This window comes from Paramormyrops kingsleyae, chromosome 11 (genome assembly GCF_048594095.1).
Source record: "Paramormyrops kingsleyae isolate MSU_618 chromosome 11, PKINGS_0.4, whole genome shotgun sequence".
NCBI classification, from domain to species: domain Eukaryota; kingdom Metazoa; phylum Chordata; class Actinopteri; order Osteoglossiformes; family Mormyridae; genus Paramormyrops; species Paramormyrops kingsleyae.
This window is the reverse complement of record NC_132807.1, coordinates 18,463,680-18,481,466: the sequence shown is the minus strand read 5'-3', so window position 1 is coordinate 18,481,466 and position 17,787 is coordinate 18,463,680. Positions and strand designations below refer to the sequence as shown.

Here is a 17,787-nt window from a genome sequence, read left to right as displayed (position 1 = left end):
GGAATTTAATTGCTATTACAGGCAAGGAAAAATTACCAGGCACCACTAGAGGGCAGAAGTGTCTCAGATTGGTAGTATTGTTGGAATTTGAAGAGGTGCAGATTCTCTTTGGGCTCCAGTGATTTTCTGATCGCAAGCACAGAGACTTAGCCTGCTGAGCCCCACACCACCCCCTGTTAAGCATGTTGAGCTCAGGCATTGGAAAAGTTATTACCACCCTCATGCTGGTTGGAGAAGGTAAGAGAACCTTTGTTCCCCAGGTACTTGCTGCCAAGCTCCTACCTCTGCACTCATGCTCTGCTGGCGCCCAGGAGATGCTGACTTGGTCACAAGAGGCTCCTCTGGTTACTGGATTTCTTTAGTTTTTGCATATTCTGTCTTGCTGCTCTTTTAAGATGCATAGAGGAGCACAGAGTCAGCCACTTATCCGGCACCCTGCAACACTTTTCAGGGGTTAGACCCAGCTCAAGGGCCCAATGAGGATGAGAATATTCTGTTGACTCTGGAATTTGAACCAGTGGCCTTCCAATCAGAGGCCTAAAATACCGACTGACCCCGCCCCCCCCAAAAAAAAAAAAAAAAGGTATGGTGAATCTGTGTCCATGTCCCCATTTGTGATTCCTCCTGGGTAATTCTGGGACTGTTTTATGACACCTGTGACCCAATGCTTCTAAAAATGGGAAAAACCACAGTGGTGATGCTGGACTTGCCCCGTCCCAAATTGAAAAATAAAATCCTGTGTCCCATTCTATCCCATATTCATAATTTGCTCCCCTGACAAATTTTATTGCAAGCCCCGCCTTTCTCACTTCTCATAATTTATTATAGGACACCCTCCCCATATTTCTTCAGATGGGGAGTGGTAACCTTAGGTGGCACCCAAATAAGGGATCTGCTTCCCAAACAATCCTGAGCTGGAAGGTATGTATCAGCAAATGCAAACAAAGATGCATTTAAATCCATTTCCAGCAAGAGTAAAAATTTGTTTGGAAATGGTAGTAAGAAAAAATGCTCTCAGTGGTTCTCCACACTGGAGTTGGTATGATGTGGATCACAGTGGAGTTTGTGCCTCACAACATATATTAAAATTTAAGGCAGGTAGCTTAGTTCTTTCTCTGTTCCACCATAAAGGATTCCGGTCAAGAGCTGTGTGGTAATTAGCACAAGGAGTTGAATCATGTGTGTTAAATGAGGGGAAACCCAAAAATGTGCAGGGCTCTGGCCCTCCAGGACTGGAGTTGGGCGCCCCTGGTATAGGAGGAAGCAAAAACATGGATCGACTGTGGGTCTCTGAGGACTGGATTGGGAAACACCGGTCTAAGGAAAGGAATACTGGCATTCGATATTCAATACAGATAATCACAACAGAACATGTTAGTACTCCATTCAACCAGCTTCTAACTGCTCATTACTGTCAGGGCCACAGAGGGCACACACACACACACACACACATAGGGCCGACATGCTTATAAGACACCCAAACCATTACAACTGACTCCTCTCAATCCACTGGAACTGTAGATCTATTCCAGAAGTACTCAAGTGGTGAAACACAATTTCATCCAGACCACACAATCGGTCCCCCACCCCCACCCCTGGCCAGTAAAATTATCAGTGACCTTGTGTTGTTGATGGAATTTTGGCCTCAGAATAAAAATTGAGTCCTTGCTCTATTGCAAGGTTCTTCTGGATCTATAAATTCTACAAGCGTCATTTCAGCTGCTTGTGCTCATGACCATATGCTCTTTTAGTCATTACCCACGATGCATCAGTGAGGACAGGGACATAGGTAGACCACAAGCCTTGTCAGGTGACTTCCTCGCCACCGTAGACCTGGCCACCAAATCAGTCCACTGATGTACCTCCTTACAGCCACTCTTAAACTCCTTCTCTCTCCCCTCACCTCGAAAGAAGCCGCCCACCTTTTTTTTCCAGAAACCACATACCTCATTTGGAGGTGCTGATTGTCATCCCTGCCGCATCTTTAATCTTGATGGAAACACTCAAGTGTCAACTGGAGGCCCCTTCTGGTCTGATCAGCCCTAAAGTACAGCATCTGCACCCAGCAGGGGTTCCGCCTCTGTCCACACTGTATTAGCTGCCCCTCCAGCTAAAGCATAAACTTATTAAAATGTACAGTACAAAAGATCGGACACACCAAGCTGCCAAAAAAAATAGTCATGTCACATCACATGACTTGGCCACCTGATTTAAACACAGTGGAAATGATTTTGGAGGAGTTTCACCAGCCAATGAATGCTCAGCATATGTGGGACCTCCTTCAGGACTCCGGAGACCACATCATGGAACTGGTGTAGAGGAGACAGTAGGGGCAGCCAGTCCTTGGAGCAATTGGGGTTAAGGGTCTTCCTCAAGGGTCCAATGGTGGGATCACTGTGCCGACCCTGGGATTTGAACTGGCAACCCTCTGAGTCCCAACCTACACAGCTGCCCCCCTCCCCAACAAATATATATTTTTTTAAATTAATTTTGGTCAGTGCATAGTTCCATGTTATTTTCTAGTTCTAATGTCTAATTATTCTAAAATGTAGAGAATACTACAAATAAATCTTTCTGTGGGTAGGTGTGTTCAAACTTTTGACTGGTACTGTGAATTACATTGCAGCTGTATTTCAACTCAAGCGAGGATTTAAATGAAAGTTTGCTTGTATTTGTTATTCATTGTACCCTTTGCATGCTGGCGTCTTGAATTTCCTGAGAAGCAGTGCTATGATCTATCTGGGTCTCGCCACATTGGTGTCACTGTCATCTTTAAGGGAGCAGGTCACAGGAGCATCTCAAATCGGCGTGGCAGACAACGGCACTGGGTTCGCAGAGCTGTCATGGATAAGACCACTCTCACCATCATCCTGATTACGGCTCTGTTTTCCATGCACCCCTGCCTTGTACTGGGGAATATCCTGATAACAAGCTATATGGACTGGGGTCAAGCACAAACTTACTGCAGAACATATTACAGAGATCTGTCCACCATCAAGAGTGGGAAGGAACTGGACCAGATCAACAAAATAAGGGGACATGATTTAACCTGGATTGGCCTGTACAGAGACCCACAACACCCATCTAAGTTCATCTGGTCAGATGGTGACACGTCGCATTTCCAAGCATGGGGTCATGACCAACCCAACAACCAATATGGAATACAGAACTGTGTGAGGATCGAAGACTTTGGCTGGAATGATAAAGAATGCTTTAACCAAAATTACTTCTTCTGCTCGACCAACATACAAGAGATGGTCTTGGTGGAGAACCCCATGACGTGGGAGGAAGCTCTGCAATACTGCAGGAATCACTACAATGACCTGGTAAGCCTGGAATCAGAGACGGAGCTGACACTGGCCCTGCAGAAAGCCAGAAATGTCCAGGGGAAGCATTTCTGGACGGGCCTCCGCTTTCTGGACGACAGCTGGCTGTGGGTCAATGGAGAGCCGCTGACGAATGGAAGCTGGTCTGCAGATCCGCTCCCCAAGTGCCCGGCGGAGCCTTTCCGCTGTGGGGCCCTGAGCACCTCCACCGGCTCTCAGGAAGTCCGGTCCTGTGAGGAGCAGCTGAGCTACATCTGCTACGCTGAGTGATCCTACCCCAGGAGAGGAGATGCATCAAAACACACTTCAGTTGTTTAGTCTAGATTGATATTTGGTGCTGAATTTGCACTTGACTTGACAGAGTTTGGAGGGAAGACGGTATTAATCACTGTACGTAAAATATTTGCTCCATAATTTTCATATTAATGTATCTATTTTGCAGACTCAAAAAGACAGGAAGTAATGGTAAAATTAATTAACAGAAGTCCTCTCCTATCGTATCTCCATGGTTGGTACACCTCACATATAGATGCCAACCTTCTCTTGGCAAGGAAATTACTTTTATGTTAAAAATCTTGCATCATGCTGTGTACAGATAAATGCACTTTGATCATTTGAATCTATAATAAAATTAACTCAGTTGATCAATGCCTCATTTTCAATTTAAGTCAAGGAACTGCAGACATCTGTATACTTGGGTTAATGTTTTTATATCTCTGGCTTCTAATTTACCAGAGTCTGGTGAACGTTACAAGAAACTATGCCGAGTTTACATGAACGATACTATGGAATAGTTTTGGGGCAGCCTAGAAGAACACTACTAAAATTACAACTGCATTTTGAGATTGAACTCAGAATTTTGACCTTAATCCTGCCATTTCAGTTTTGCTAAATGAGTGATACTAAGGTCAAAAATGTCAAGATTAAAGGTGAAATTTCGTGTTCAAATTCAAAATGCACAACACCGCATTTTCATGAAATTAACTGTCTTCCAGAGAATAAAACTGTAGCAGTGATGTGAATATTTTTTCAACTAAATACTTTTATCATGCAAAAGAATAGGAGGGTGAGTCTGGAAGTATGAGGATTAAATGCAGTTTTTATCTCAGGGATGGGCAACATTAAACTATTTTTTTAACTTGACAAATAAGGCCTATACTCAATTCAGGGCTGAGAGGGACATGAACTATTCCATTCACCTTCCACCCGCTTGGCCTTGGTCACCCTAGATTGGATGCCAGTCAGTCACAGGTCACGCCACAGAGCAGGCAATTTAGGGACATCATAACTGCATATGTTTGGACTGTGAGAGAAAAGTAGAACACACACACATGCACACACAAACCCACATACACACATACAGGTGGGATTCAAACACATAACCAGTAGGTGATTTAAGGGCGGGATGAGGGGAGACACTATCCATGGTGAAAGCAAAACATTAAAAATCAATACCCCCATGTTAACCCCCTCCACCCCCAGCAGAGAGAGTGTTGTATGTGATGTAAGCATCCTTGTGATTAGTACTAGATAAATCCCTTGACCTACGGTTTGTTTTTCATCCATGCTCCCACACCTGCGGTGATTTTTAAGACCGCTTGTTCACACCAGATTCGCATTGGTGGGACCCAACGCACGATGGGATGAGAGGCACAGATTAATGCAAGCAGCTTTGCTTATATTCTAAATGTGTGAAGAGAAAATGGCATCAGAAAAGAAGAGGACAGATGAGAAGTTAAATTGGCTTTAGAGTATTCAGTGTCTATTCAACATCAAGTTAATCACTCAAGCGTACATGTCATATGCTAACTTGATCAAAGGCATCGGCCCATTGGGCCATCCTCCCTAACTAACAAACTAACAAATCGCCTACTATCCATAGCCTTGAAAATGCTAAGCAACGTGAGCCACCCACCAATAAGAAAAACTCCCCAGCTATGATTCAAGTTTTAAAGTTATTAGAATTCTGCCATTGGTTCAGTAACACAGGCCACCTTACTGGGTGAAATGATGCTCAGATAAGATGATCATGTTTTTAAAACAACTTTTAATAAAAGATAAAAAAGATACATACATCAAACATAACCCATCACAAATAATATAACCAATAATCAATAATTCAATGGTATCATCAATCTGCAAATTTGTTTACACATGCAACCAGACATTTAACATATACATGGATCATTGTCTTGCTCAAAATTACTGCATCATTTTGGTCAGAACTGCAGGAGAACACAAAATCAAAAACATTGGGATGTTCCCCTGCCCAAACGACCCTATTCACCTCAGTATCTAACCTCAGTTAGGCTAAAAAAAATTCAGTTCCATAGCTTTACACTTCACTCATGTCCAAGTTACTGAAGAAGAGCATCAGAAAAAGAATTAAACATCTATCAGATGTAACGTTTCTCCTCTCCTGGGGTAGGATCACTCGACGTAGCAGATGTAGCTCAGCTGCTCCTCACAGGACCGGACTTCCTGAGAGCCGGTGGTGGTGCTCAGGGCCCCACAGCGGAAAGGCTCCGCCGGGCACTTGGGGAGCGGATCTGCAGACCAGCTTCCATTCGTCAGCGGCTCTCCATCGACCCACAGCCAGCTGTCGTCCAGAAAGCGGAGGCCCGTCCAGAAATGCATCCCCTGGACATTTCTGGCTTTCTGCAGGGCCAGTGTCAGCTCCATCTTCGACGCCAGGCTCACCAGGTCCTGGTAGTGATTCCTGCAGTATTCCAGAGCTTCTTCCCACGCCATGGGGTTCTCCACCACGACCATCGTGTTCCAAGCACAGTAAAACGGTTGATTTGCATTGCAATCATTAGTGTACCACAGGCCCGATGCAGTTGATACACAGTTGTGATCATGATGAGGCTGACCTGGTGCCCAATTATGATAAGTTAATGGTGCACCGTTTGTCCATTGCCACGACGAGCCATGCCGACTCAGCCCAATCCAGCTCATCTGTTTAGTGTTCATTACATTTAAAAGCTGAGTCACTTCAGCATCGCTCCTAACGTAGGATAGGTCTCTGTAGTGAGTTTGGCAGTAGCTCAAGGCCTTCTGCCAATGCAACTTGTTACTGATGAAGACATTTTCCGCGGCGAGGCAAGAGGCTGTAATGCAGAGACCCATAACAAGGACGGGAGCGAAGGCGACCTTCATGGTGACTCGGCGATCCAGCGTTTGGGACCCTATCCCCTACTGAGATTCGTCGCCACAAGAAACAGGGTGACATGGTCGAGCAGAGACCCAAATACAGTATAAGCTTCCCGGCGCAGGCAAATCTGGGGCGAAACATTCAAAAATTTCTGGGCTGGAAGACGTGGCTAAGCAAATACAAATAACAGGATTTACATCCATTTTCAGTGTGAGTAACACTGTTTGGAATGAAGAAATTAATTTAAAAAATGACAATGAAAACCACACTTATTCAGGATAATGGGGATATTTATGGAAGCCCGTTTCCGCTACCGGGGAAAAAAATTATATAAAATTTAAGTCGAAATTTCGACTTAGTTATCTCGTTATTTCGAGATATTATCTCGAAATTTCAACTTATTATCTCGAAATTTTTTTCCTCGGTGGCAGAAACAGGCTTCCATAGATATTAAATAAATATTAGGGACTTGGTTGCATTATTCAATTCAGAAAAAAATCCAAGAATTTTTAACTAAAAATTGTTCACAATTCAAAACAATATTTGTGTAGGATCATGCAGATAAAGAAGATAAAGAAGGATCATGCAAATGAAGAAATTCAGACAAATTTGAGAAGGCCATTGATTTCGATTTTTTGTTTTGTTTTTTGCATTTATTTAATTCAGATGGAGGTGGCTGTTATTTGTTTAACCAGCCTTGCTTTTGTCATCAACCCCGGGAGTTTTACAGCATCTTGATTCTACGCAGGCTCTGGTTCACTCTGGCCAGGATGCCACCACATCACAGGGCACACACACACACACACACACAGAAACACAGACATAGACAGACACACACACATACAGGCCGGCAGACACACAGACAGACACAGACACAGACACACACACAGACATACACGTTTGTATTCATATCTTTGTGGAGACCAGACATTCATTTATATGGGCAAAACCCTAATCGCATCTATGACAATCTGAACCCCTACCCAGCCCTAGTCTTTACCATATGTAACCAAACTAAATACAAGACATTAGGGATTTTTAGTTTTTGATTGCATTCACAGATATTTGTGGGGACCTGAAAAATGTCTCCCCACGCTAAAAAGTAACAGGTTTTGCCATTTGGTAAATACAACCCCCCACCCCCCAAACACACAAACAGAAACCTAAACAGACAGTCGTACTCACAGTGCTCATGAGTTTAATCAGCCATGCAAATTGTCAGCAGAAGAAGCCAAATCAGAAATGATACAAAGTATTTGAAAACTTAAAAATGGTGATACAGCATTTTTACTCAACATGAAACAAAGAATTTAAATGAAAGTTTGTTTTGGTTTTGCATGAGTTATAGGTTTTCCAGTTCATTTGCATACTTTCTGCTGGATTTACCTGCAAATCACAGATCTCATTTGAGTGCCAGTCCAGCTGTGTAACCCAAATGTAGGTATGTTACAAAAAACTCAAAACCCCCCATATAACAGAAAATGATAGAGAACTAGATAACAAACAGAATGACACAAAAATCATTCAAATATCTTGAGAAATAAGGAAATTATAGCAATTATAGTGTTCTTAATTATTTGTTCTTAATGTATTTTAAACAAAGGCTGTGATCTTAAGTTGAAGAGAAATTTAAAGAAATTGAATAAATTATGTGATCTTCAAAAAAATTAATCAATTTGTTTTATAAGCTGTTTTAGTGAAAAAAAAACCCTGCAGGAATGCACAAAATATCAGTGAAAGATCTCTCATAACAAACACACTTGGTCATCTACAATGTAAACAAACGCGCTTGACGAATCAGGTTGCAGTATAGCAGTCACATGACCTCTGGGGCACCTCATTAACGCGACCGCTCAGTTGGGAATGCTTTCGTTCGCAAGCAAAACCATTGACTTCGACACTATGAATTGTCACGAAATTTCACACAGACATGGTTGAATAAATGACATATCAAATCTATAGGATTTTATTAAAAATCTACTTACCTCTAGTGATTTTGAAGCGATGCCTTTGAGAAGTAATTTATCGGTAATTTTGCAAAGGGAAAACGAAACACTTTTGACCGGTCAAAAACAAAAATTCGAAAACGAGGTTGTGACGAAAAATGTGAACTATGTCATCTATGAGTGTGTGCTCCTGGAACTTTAAAGATAAACCCACCGTCCAACTTTTTCCGCGGCTATGCTATTCCCCGCATCCACCAAACTCGTGATGACGTAAATTTACACACCTGCGCGGAAGAGCGGCGCAGCGGGAATCGGGAGATTGTAACAAACCTACCCAATGTCCCACAAAATGTCATATCAGGCAGGCAGGCCAGGTGTGACTGTATAACAGGCCTAATTGCTGGTCTGGGACCATTTCTCAGACACAGAAATAATGTAGACAAATATACAGACCTGTCGTGCAGAACATACAAGCAGGAAATTACGCAGGTTTTGCGAACGATGGGGACTGTGCCCAGATGAATTTGTATGTATGGATTGCCTAGGAAACACTTTTACTGGATTTTGAGATAACAAACTACAACTCATTTTTAAATTTATATATATATATATATATGCCAAATGTTGGGATAAGTTACCGACAACCGAGTACAACATGTTCATAAATGTTATAAGTATTTTGGTAACTCTTGATGGGCTATAAATAATGTAGAGGTACACTCTAAGTACAACCTTTGCATTCCTGGTATTCAGAAACACTCGTAGTTTTTGGTTTTACCTGATATGTTGCATTATATACTGAAGACTGAAGATTCTGAATATATGTTTATCACACACATTCCATGTGCTCTCCTGTGCGGTGAGATGTCATGTACTGTACAGACCCCTTTCACTTGGTGAAACGCCTCTCAAATCACAATAAACTGGTACCAGCCTCTGGATCAAAACTAATATGTAATTTGTGTGATTCTTCTCTAAACCATACTGGAAGAAAGAGAAGGCACATAATATTAACACAATACAATGCAACTGTCTTTATTTTTTAAATGATCTCTGATTACAGGCTGTACCAAAACCGAGATACAAAAGCTGTTTTACGATCCATAATAAAACTTACCAAGGGTTTTGCTTAGCAGCCCCATGTTTCAAACCCTGCAATGATGCCTCGACACACCAGAACTACTTATGTTCCCCAGTTCATCCTGTGTATGTGCTGATGTTATTGGTCTCCATGGAAACTGTTACTGGGCACCAACAGTGAATTGGTATGGTAAAACGTTGCAACACAATCTTCTGTCACAAAAGGGAAACGAATAGAGGGACACTGAAGTAGCCAGTTACGATAATATCTATAAAGACTTTGGGAAACGTAAAAACACAGAAAAGAATGTGATCGCAACCGTGGGGGTGTTGACATATAGCTGGTAGATGATGAAAGTTTTCAGGATAATAAAAAAAACAGGTCATATCCATATGCTGCAGAGAATGAGGGAAGATAAGTGAGAAATATTTGTTCCTTTAGACTTTTTGAAATATGACTACACACAAGCCCTGATATCCTTGACTGTCAAGGGTGGGTTTGGATCAGATGATACGTGATGATACAGAAAATGATTCCACAGAAGACCACATCCCAAAACATTTCAGGACAGAAAACCTGCAAACAGTCCTCAATGTCCAACAAAACTGGCAGTCGCTAACTTGTCTTGACTGGAGCTCGGTCAACAAAATATTCAGCCAACATGCAACCACGCAAATGGCCCAAATGATGCTGTAAAAGAAGCTGCCAAATGCAGAATATACTACTTTTTATATAAGACTCTGAGAAAAGAGGGGCTGGTTACCCCAGCCTGTTTCCACCCTTCCGGACAACTCCTTAATTAAGGCTCAAATGTGGAGCGAGGAGTTAAATACCTAACTAGTCCTACTTTAGAAGTTCTTGGCCTCACTTCCTCCATATACTTTTTTATTAAGGTCAAACATCTACTAATGTCACACAGACCTATAAAAGAAGTGTTTAATATCAAAAATATACAAATTAACTTCCAGTTTAAATTTGAATTGGTTGCTCTTATAATACGCTCCCCAATGCCATAGAAAAACAATGATACATCATAACTGTGCAAAGAACATGGTAACAGCAGTTTATCCCTTGACAGAAGCCTGTTCTTGCATATGGCACTAAATTAAATAATAAGGAAAATAAACAGAAAGGCAGACAGCAAAAAAGGCTGGGTGGATCTACTAAAGGTTTGATTTCTATATTTTACAAGACAACAGAACACAGCAGTCCTAGGGCAAGGGGAAAAAAGTATGTTAGATCTCAGCTTAAAGAGAGAGGAAAATTCCCCGCCCTTGTGAACCAAAAATAAATAATAATACAAAATAAAAACAAGTGCTGCTCTTAAAAAGGAACTAATCACAAACACCCAAGAAGGTATTGTGCATTAAAAAAAAAAGACATTTATGTGTGGGACCCATGTGACCAATGAAAACTTGACTTCAGGCAAGGAATAAAGGCGGCAGTGGAGTCATGTGACTTGGAGAGCCAATAGTAGTATCCTCTCCTAAGACTGGGCTTTACACTGGCTTATCTGTCTAAACAGATGACTTTGAGCAAACACTTGCTAAGTGTTTTAAGGGTACCATACATTTTCCTACAGAAAACAAAAACAACAGATGACCCTGGCAGTGACTGTAGTAATTGGGTGTGCAGAGAGCTGCTGCTGGTGTCTCCTCGCTATCAAAAATAAACTTGACTCCAACTGCCCCCTCACGGTAAGACAAAAGCAGGACTGCAGCTACGGACAGTTCGCCTTCCGCATGCTGACAGGTAGCTCTTCAAGACCTTTGCTGTCGACTCCTGTAACATACACAGCATGTTTCTACGTCGCTCTGGGATCTCGAACAGCACATGGCTATATTATGGCCATTTGGCCTGTTCATTGTCTTTAAAACACAGTGGTGGAGACCTCACTCCTGTGTTCCTACTAGCACAGTCACAAGGTCCTCCTCTTCTTCAGAGAATGGTAAAAAAGCAGGGGGGAAAAAACAAAAAGAAGAATGACAAGCACACAAAACTATTCTTTCTGTCAGTTTATAGTACAACTATAATCCAAAAATAGATGCATTTTCCTTGCTGTGCCCTTCTTCAAAAATGTAAAAAATATTCCTTTTGTGTTTTACTTTTAGTCAAATAGCTATTTACAAGTCCTTCACAACAGATTTCAGGGGTCAAAGGTTTAGGATGGGAATGTCAAAAAGGTCACAGAGGCCTTCGCTCTCATCCAGGTTGTATATGTAGTCATGGTCCCCTGGTGGAGGGGAGAGTCGCAGCAGGGGGGAGAAAACTGCAGGGGTGCGGAACAGAGAGTCACATCATATGAGCCTGAGAGCATTCACTTCAAACCTTAGGCTGGGACTCTGCAAAATTAGGTTATGGATTTCTCTCTAAAACATTCTTTTAACAACTGCTACTTAGGTCTACAGGGTCACGATCAAGCAAGCGACCATAAGGACAGTCTGCTACAACAATGTACCAGTCCACAGTTAGAAAAAATGGTCCATAAGCAACAACTGCATCCGCAGCTGCCATCACAAACACGCCGGGGCCCTCAGGCTGAACCACTGAGAAGACGACTGGTCATACCAACCTTCTGAGGACATGAGCTCCTCCAGGAGATCGGCACTCATGATTTCTTAAGCCGAAGAGGGACGCAGGGAAAGACAAAGATGTAAATGGCAAGAAAGGACAGGATAAACAACATAATATCTGCATTTACTCTTACGGACAGAATCAAACCGCTCACATTTTAACTACATCAGTGGTGATTACCTTTTGTGGGGTCAAACATCTCTGAGAATTCCTTGGGAAACTCCATCACTAGAAAAAAAGTGCATATAGAGGGTAATAGCACACATCTAAATGGTCCTGCTTCCTCTGGACTGCACCATAAGGCACTCAATAAAACCTGAGTTGAATTAATGACATTTTGAAAAACAAATCTAAGGCTAACTCACAGTCCGGGACATCAGCCATGACAGTTTCAAAGACTGCTGCAGTGGGCGGGACCAAGGAGCTCTGGTCTAATGAGGTGGAAGACTGGAGCGGCTGGACGTCCAATAATGTTTTAGAAGGGGCGGGTGCATCTTTGGTGGTTGAGACACGTTCGACGGCATTGGTGCAACTCGATGCCACTAATAAAAAAAAACGGTGAGAAAAAAAAAATTGAGAAGGGGATGAACAGTGAAGAATAACTTTGCTAGAAAATACATTAAATTAAAAAAAAAAAAAACCCAGTGGGGAAAGCACAGGTATACGGAGAAACAGCTGCTTTTCATATGTATACATCATGTATTACTGAAACTTTAGTCTAAAGCAACATCTGGCATTCGCGGAAACTGCCTGCAGCCTGAGTACAAGAAAAAGCTAAAGGCGCAGACTGTGCATCCAGTCAGGTATTTTCCAGCGATACAAAGGAGCTCCAGGCCCAGGTCCCCACCTGAGGCAGGCTCAGAGGCACCAACGCCTGGGGCAGAGGTAGGAGAGACTGTGGAACGCCGTCTGCGGGTGCCATCTGCAGTCTGAGGGGCGCCGGGCCCAGCTGATGGAGGCGTCTGCTTAGGGGTGGTGGCAGGAGGGACCGCCGACCCCTGGAGCATGTCCTCAGGCGGGGGGACAGGCAGCACCACCGGGGTGGAACCAGGCAGGTTCTTATTGACCAGCAGAACCTCGATGGGGCTCATTGCACTCTTCAGGTGAATCTGATATTTTTTCTGCCTGTTTGATACCTGTGGGGAAGAGAGCGGAATGAGGAAGATGTGAGGTAACCGTTGGAAAGGGAAAGGAGGATTAAACGAGGGTGTAGGGGGGATGAACCAGGAGCTAAACCTACCGTCTCAGGGATGGGCACCTCCAGCTGCGTGCCTGAGGGAGCGCGAATGGCCAGGAGGGTGTCCCCTGGGGGGAACAGGATGAGGGAGGGGGAAACGGTGACAATAGCGTGTGGTAAAATGGTTAACGCTTAGGACAGAGCGTGCATGAGAGCAGGATTAACGAGCTTACCTTTGAAGCAGCTGCAGATGTCATCATGAGTAACGTAGGCCAAAGTTAGCCTGTGTTAAGGGCCAAGCAGGAAGACAGCATGAAGGCGGCGGTGGCTCCATCATGTACATTAATGGCTCGCGTCGCATCCTTCCCATTATCTGCACCAATCACAGCAGTGCCATTCTCTTACCGCCTCCTTCCGAGGCACAGGTGCATTATGGGCCGGCTCCGTAAAGGATATCGACTGTTCTGCGTGTCGTCTGTCACATTTTTAATGCTCTGCTGCACCCAGACCCTCTGCTGGTCCAGCTCATGTTCCCGTCGATCCAGGTCCTCCAGCTCCCCCTTCAGGTCGATCAGCTTGTCTGCGATTTCCCGCGTGTTGCAGCCTGGCCCCACACCCCTGCGAATGGAGCAGAGCAGAAGGTGGGGGTGTTAAACAGCTCAGAAGTGAGAATTGCCCCACCAGCACCCACGCAGCCAGCTACCGGGATTGCTGTATTCGAATCCACTACTTATAAACTTGCACATACAGAAATGCATGCAATAAGTGAACATATGCATGCACCCTTACGCATGCATGCGCGGCTGGATTGCACTATAGATCAGAGCACCCCCTGGCACTTACTTCCATTGGATGCTGTTCTTGGACTTTTTTTCAATCAAACCAATCCCTTCCAGAACATTGGTGATGTCATAGATGCGCCTCTTCTGTCTGACTGCAAGTGTGTCAGCTGCCTGTGCAGGATGAGATGCTTATTTTCACCTACAATTAAATGAGACGCTCCACCTGTGCCAGGCATGACCTCTCCCTCTTCAGCTACAGAAAATGTCACTTTTTTCTACAAATAGGTCTATTTCAAACTATTTTGAATTTATAATCTCATTTATGTAACAAAGTAATGAAATTCAACTGTCAGTCTCCTAAAACAGGGCACTCATCCATCCATTGTCTAAGTGCTTATCCTGGGTAGTGCTGTGGGGGAGGCCAACCCAGACGGCAGAGGGCACCTGACAGGGGTGCACACTAGACGGGACATCAGACTGTTACAGGGCACGCGCACACACACACGCACACACAAAGTGGCATCTTTATAACCATCCAAAACCATCTCAGCTGATTCCTCGCAATCTGAATGAAATCAAAATCTATAGGCAATTTAGAGATGCAAATTAGCCCGACTACATGTCTTTGGACTCTGGAAGGAAACCAGTATTAAAGAGTACGGTACTGCCTGGGAGGACAGTTTGCCAAATGATATTCATCTTACTTCTACGTAGATTATGTCACTGCATAAATATCCATGTATGCTGCTACCTCCCTTCTCTAGTCCTACATGAGGCTGTCACCCAAGGGTTGATGTTGTTACACTTCTTTTACAATCAAGATCAGCCACCTTTAATCTTATCTATTCAACAAAATTACACTTCAGGACATAGGGCAAGAACATAGTGACATACAAGTCCCTCCTACCTATGAAACTACATTTAAACCACACAGCAATTTATTAATTCCACCCTATTTTGGAAGCAACACACCATTTGTGTAAAACGAGCATGTGGAGAGCATCATAAAGTCTATGAAATTAAGAACCAACCTCAAACATTTAGTGCCTGCATTTGCTCTCCACAAAAATTGAAACATATGTTTATATTTTAAAGCTCAATATATTCAAGGAATGTCACAAATCAAACCACAGCTCAAAGTCAGCATTTCAAAATTTAAAGCACTGACTAATTGAAATGCTTGTTTTTAAATTGTACTTTAATGCTCATAAACTGAACTTTAACTAGCCTTGGTTAAATTTTACCCCAAGATTAGGAGCTATTCTTTCAGCGTTTACAGTGTATTTCCCTACTTAACACCCGACTACCGCACTGAAATGCTAAAGTAAGCAACTATAAAAATAATCTGATTATCCAGCATTTTTGAGAATCACCCCAGATTACTGGGTAATCTAACTGCCACTGCAGTATACATTTTCAGCATTAAATGGGAAAGTGAGAGGTAAAAAAAAAAACCCACGAAGAGTTAAACATAAACAGGCCGCTAGCATCCATCGGACCAGGGCGAATTACTCCACCATTCCCAGTCCGTGTGATTCCCACGGGCGCAGCATCGCAACACATTCTGTTGCTCGGTCATGTTAACGGACATAAATCGGCCACAATAAAGTTGAAAGTGGTCACTTGAACAGAACAACATAATTCTGCAAGTAATATATGCCACATGATGGATCAATGTGTGAAAATATAATACTAACAAAACAACCCAGCTAGGGCAATTAGGTGACTCACGGTAATTAGGACACTTGGCCAAATAATACCCCATGTAATAGCACTGTATCATTGTCCCATCACTGTTTGCTTCTTTAAAGACCAACGAATAGTTCGCTCTATGAACAGATACCCCAGCTGGACCCGTATTTTTAATTTAAACATGTGCAGTTATTTTTATTATTGCGAACAATTGCAGCAGTACAGTGTACGCAGTTTGGTCATATACCTCTGGATCATTGTTTTTTTTCCCGCTGGGAAAACACCGGCCAACCACCCACATCGGTGTCACTCACACTGGGAACGAGCCTACGGACCGAGCTGCATTCCCCTTCCCCGTCCTGGATGAAGTTTCAGTTTCCATGGCGACACAGCGGGAGAGGCGCCGTTGAACAGCTCGCGATCAACTCACCACACGCGGCCCCCGTGCACGGCTCAAGCGCGGAGAGGAAACCGTAATGCACAAACACCTGATCTCCGTTATATAAAGGAAAATGAATGTCGATCAACCCCACATATGTAACTACAAGTGGTGGGTTACATCTCTGACGACAGCACATGTTGTGTTCTATAGCAAATGTACAGGGTTTTTGATAACCAAAAAACGTGAACAAGGTAGAAACACCTCAATCAAAACGTATTTTGCGGTATTAAAATGCATTTACTCCTGGACTCCAATGAAAGTGCATATAAACGTTACGCGAAAATACATGAACTGAAAAACTCCTGCGTTACTCTTATCTGATAACCAGACTTACACATTATACTTTTACAGCTCGTAAATTTGAGGTAGTAATCAATATTAAGATTACATTTTCTTTTAATTACTTGTCATTATTGTGAACATGGGCTAAATGTGTACCGGTGATTGTTCTGTCTAGGCTTGCTGCATAATAACAATCAGGAAACACTTATTATTCCAGCCACAAGGGACATTCTCTACCAGTACAGCCAAAGCAAAACAACCAACTAAGTATTCCAGAAAATTAATTTAGATGTAATTAGATCAGGAAACGAATTTGGGATAAGAACAGCCAAAGTCAAAAGTCCATTCCGAGGAAGGGGTACATATTAACTCCTGAATAACCTGGTTGTTTAACCAGGTTAAGCATGCAGCCTCGAGTAAAAAAAATCAGTATGCTTATTTGGCAGGACAAAACTATGTTTGGCAGCGGATTTAAAATGAAACATTTATATCCCTATCAATTACTCGCAAAGAGCAAAACATGCTTACTACTTTGAGGTCTAGCACTCCGTCCTTAGCCTCCTGTAGTAAATTAACAAATTTAGTCGTTAGTAATCCGAGACTCTTTTCATGCCGGCTCGGCGTCTGACACTGTAGTGACTCAGCCATGGCATCCAGCTCAGTTCTGCTCAGCTCCAAATCCATCTGGTTACTGTCCGGTTCTGAATGCTCGGGTTGTCGCTGGTCACCGCGGAGCGCTGCTTCTTACAACCTCACGTCGTCAGGCCAGATCTCGGTGACACGCGCCCAGCTGCGTCCTGCGGCTGTGGGCCACGCGCGGTTCGTCAGTCTCGAGCAGGTTCGGCCCGAGTTCGGCTCACGGACCCGGAATCCGTTTGATTCGCAGCTACCGGCAATGAGGTCCTACAGTATAAAGCCGTTAGATGTGCAGTGCATGCTGGGATGGATTTAAACCTCAGGGACCGTCTGCAAAAAGAAACCCGACGGACGAATCGTAAAACAGAAAACCCATAATAAAATATCATGATCAAAATAGCCTCTTTCAGAAACTGTGTAATAACACATCGAAGTAAAGTTTATTCTATAAATATTACTGTACAGTTTCAGTAATAGTAGATGTAGGGTAACATTAGATGTCACTGAGCAGCGTAGAAAATACCGAGTTAATTCCGAGCAGCGAAGCAGGATGGTAAGCGTTGCTTTCGTCGAACTTTGTTCTACAAATTGAAGTTGTATCATAGCGATTTAAGAACAATCAGTATGACCAAATCTATTAAATGACTGAACACAACAAATTATCTAAGGGTTAAATAACCTGCAATTTACGAAAT

General features: G+C 43.1%; 2 protein-coding genes across 4 annotated transcripts; both read right to left on the bottom strand.

The window, feature by feature from the left end:
* Window positions 1-5,756: 5,756 nt before the first annotated feature.
* Window positions 5,757-6,098, bottom strand: LOC111847377 (L-selectin-like). The gene has a single exon (XM_072718420.1). The coding sequence runs from the start codon at window positions 6,096-6,098 to the stop codon at window positions 5,757-5,759; it is 342 nt and encodes a 113-aa protein (XP_072574521.1).
* Window positions 6,099-9,436: 3,338 nt separating this feature from the next.
* LOC111847680 (transcription factor E2F4-like) lies at window positions 9,437-17,769 on the bottom strand. 3 transcript variants are annotated; one of them, XM_023819099.2, is made up of 11 exons: window positions 17,616-17,765; window positions 16,985-17,422; window positions 14,102-14,211; window positions 13,715-13,876; window positions 13,492-13,535; window positions 13,322-13,386; window positions 12,929-13,217; window positions 12,447-12,623; window positions 12,262-12,309; window positions 12,080-12,124; window positions 9,437-11,776 (listed from the first exon to the last, which is right to left on the bottom strand). In XM_023819099.2, the coding sequence occupies exons 2-11, from the start codon at window positions 17,138-17,140 to the stop codon at window positions 11,661-11,663; spliced, it is 1,212 nt and encodes a 403-aa protein (XP_023674867.1). In that variant the 5' UTR covers window positions 17,141-17,422; window positions 17,616-17,765; the 3' UTR covers window positions 9,437-11,660. The 3 variants fall into 3 exon arrangements, with proteins under 3 accessions (XP_023674867.1, XP_023674875.1, XP_023674877.1); XM_023819107.2 differs by having other exon boundaries at window positions 9,437-11,289; window positions 16,985-17,769; XM_023819109.2 differs by lacking the exons at window positions 16,985-17,422; window positions 17,616-17,765 and adding an exon at window positions 15,980-16,974.
* Window positions 17,770-17,787: the final 18 nt, after the last annotated feature.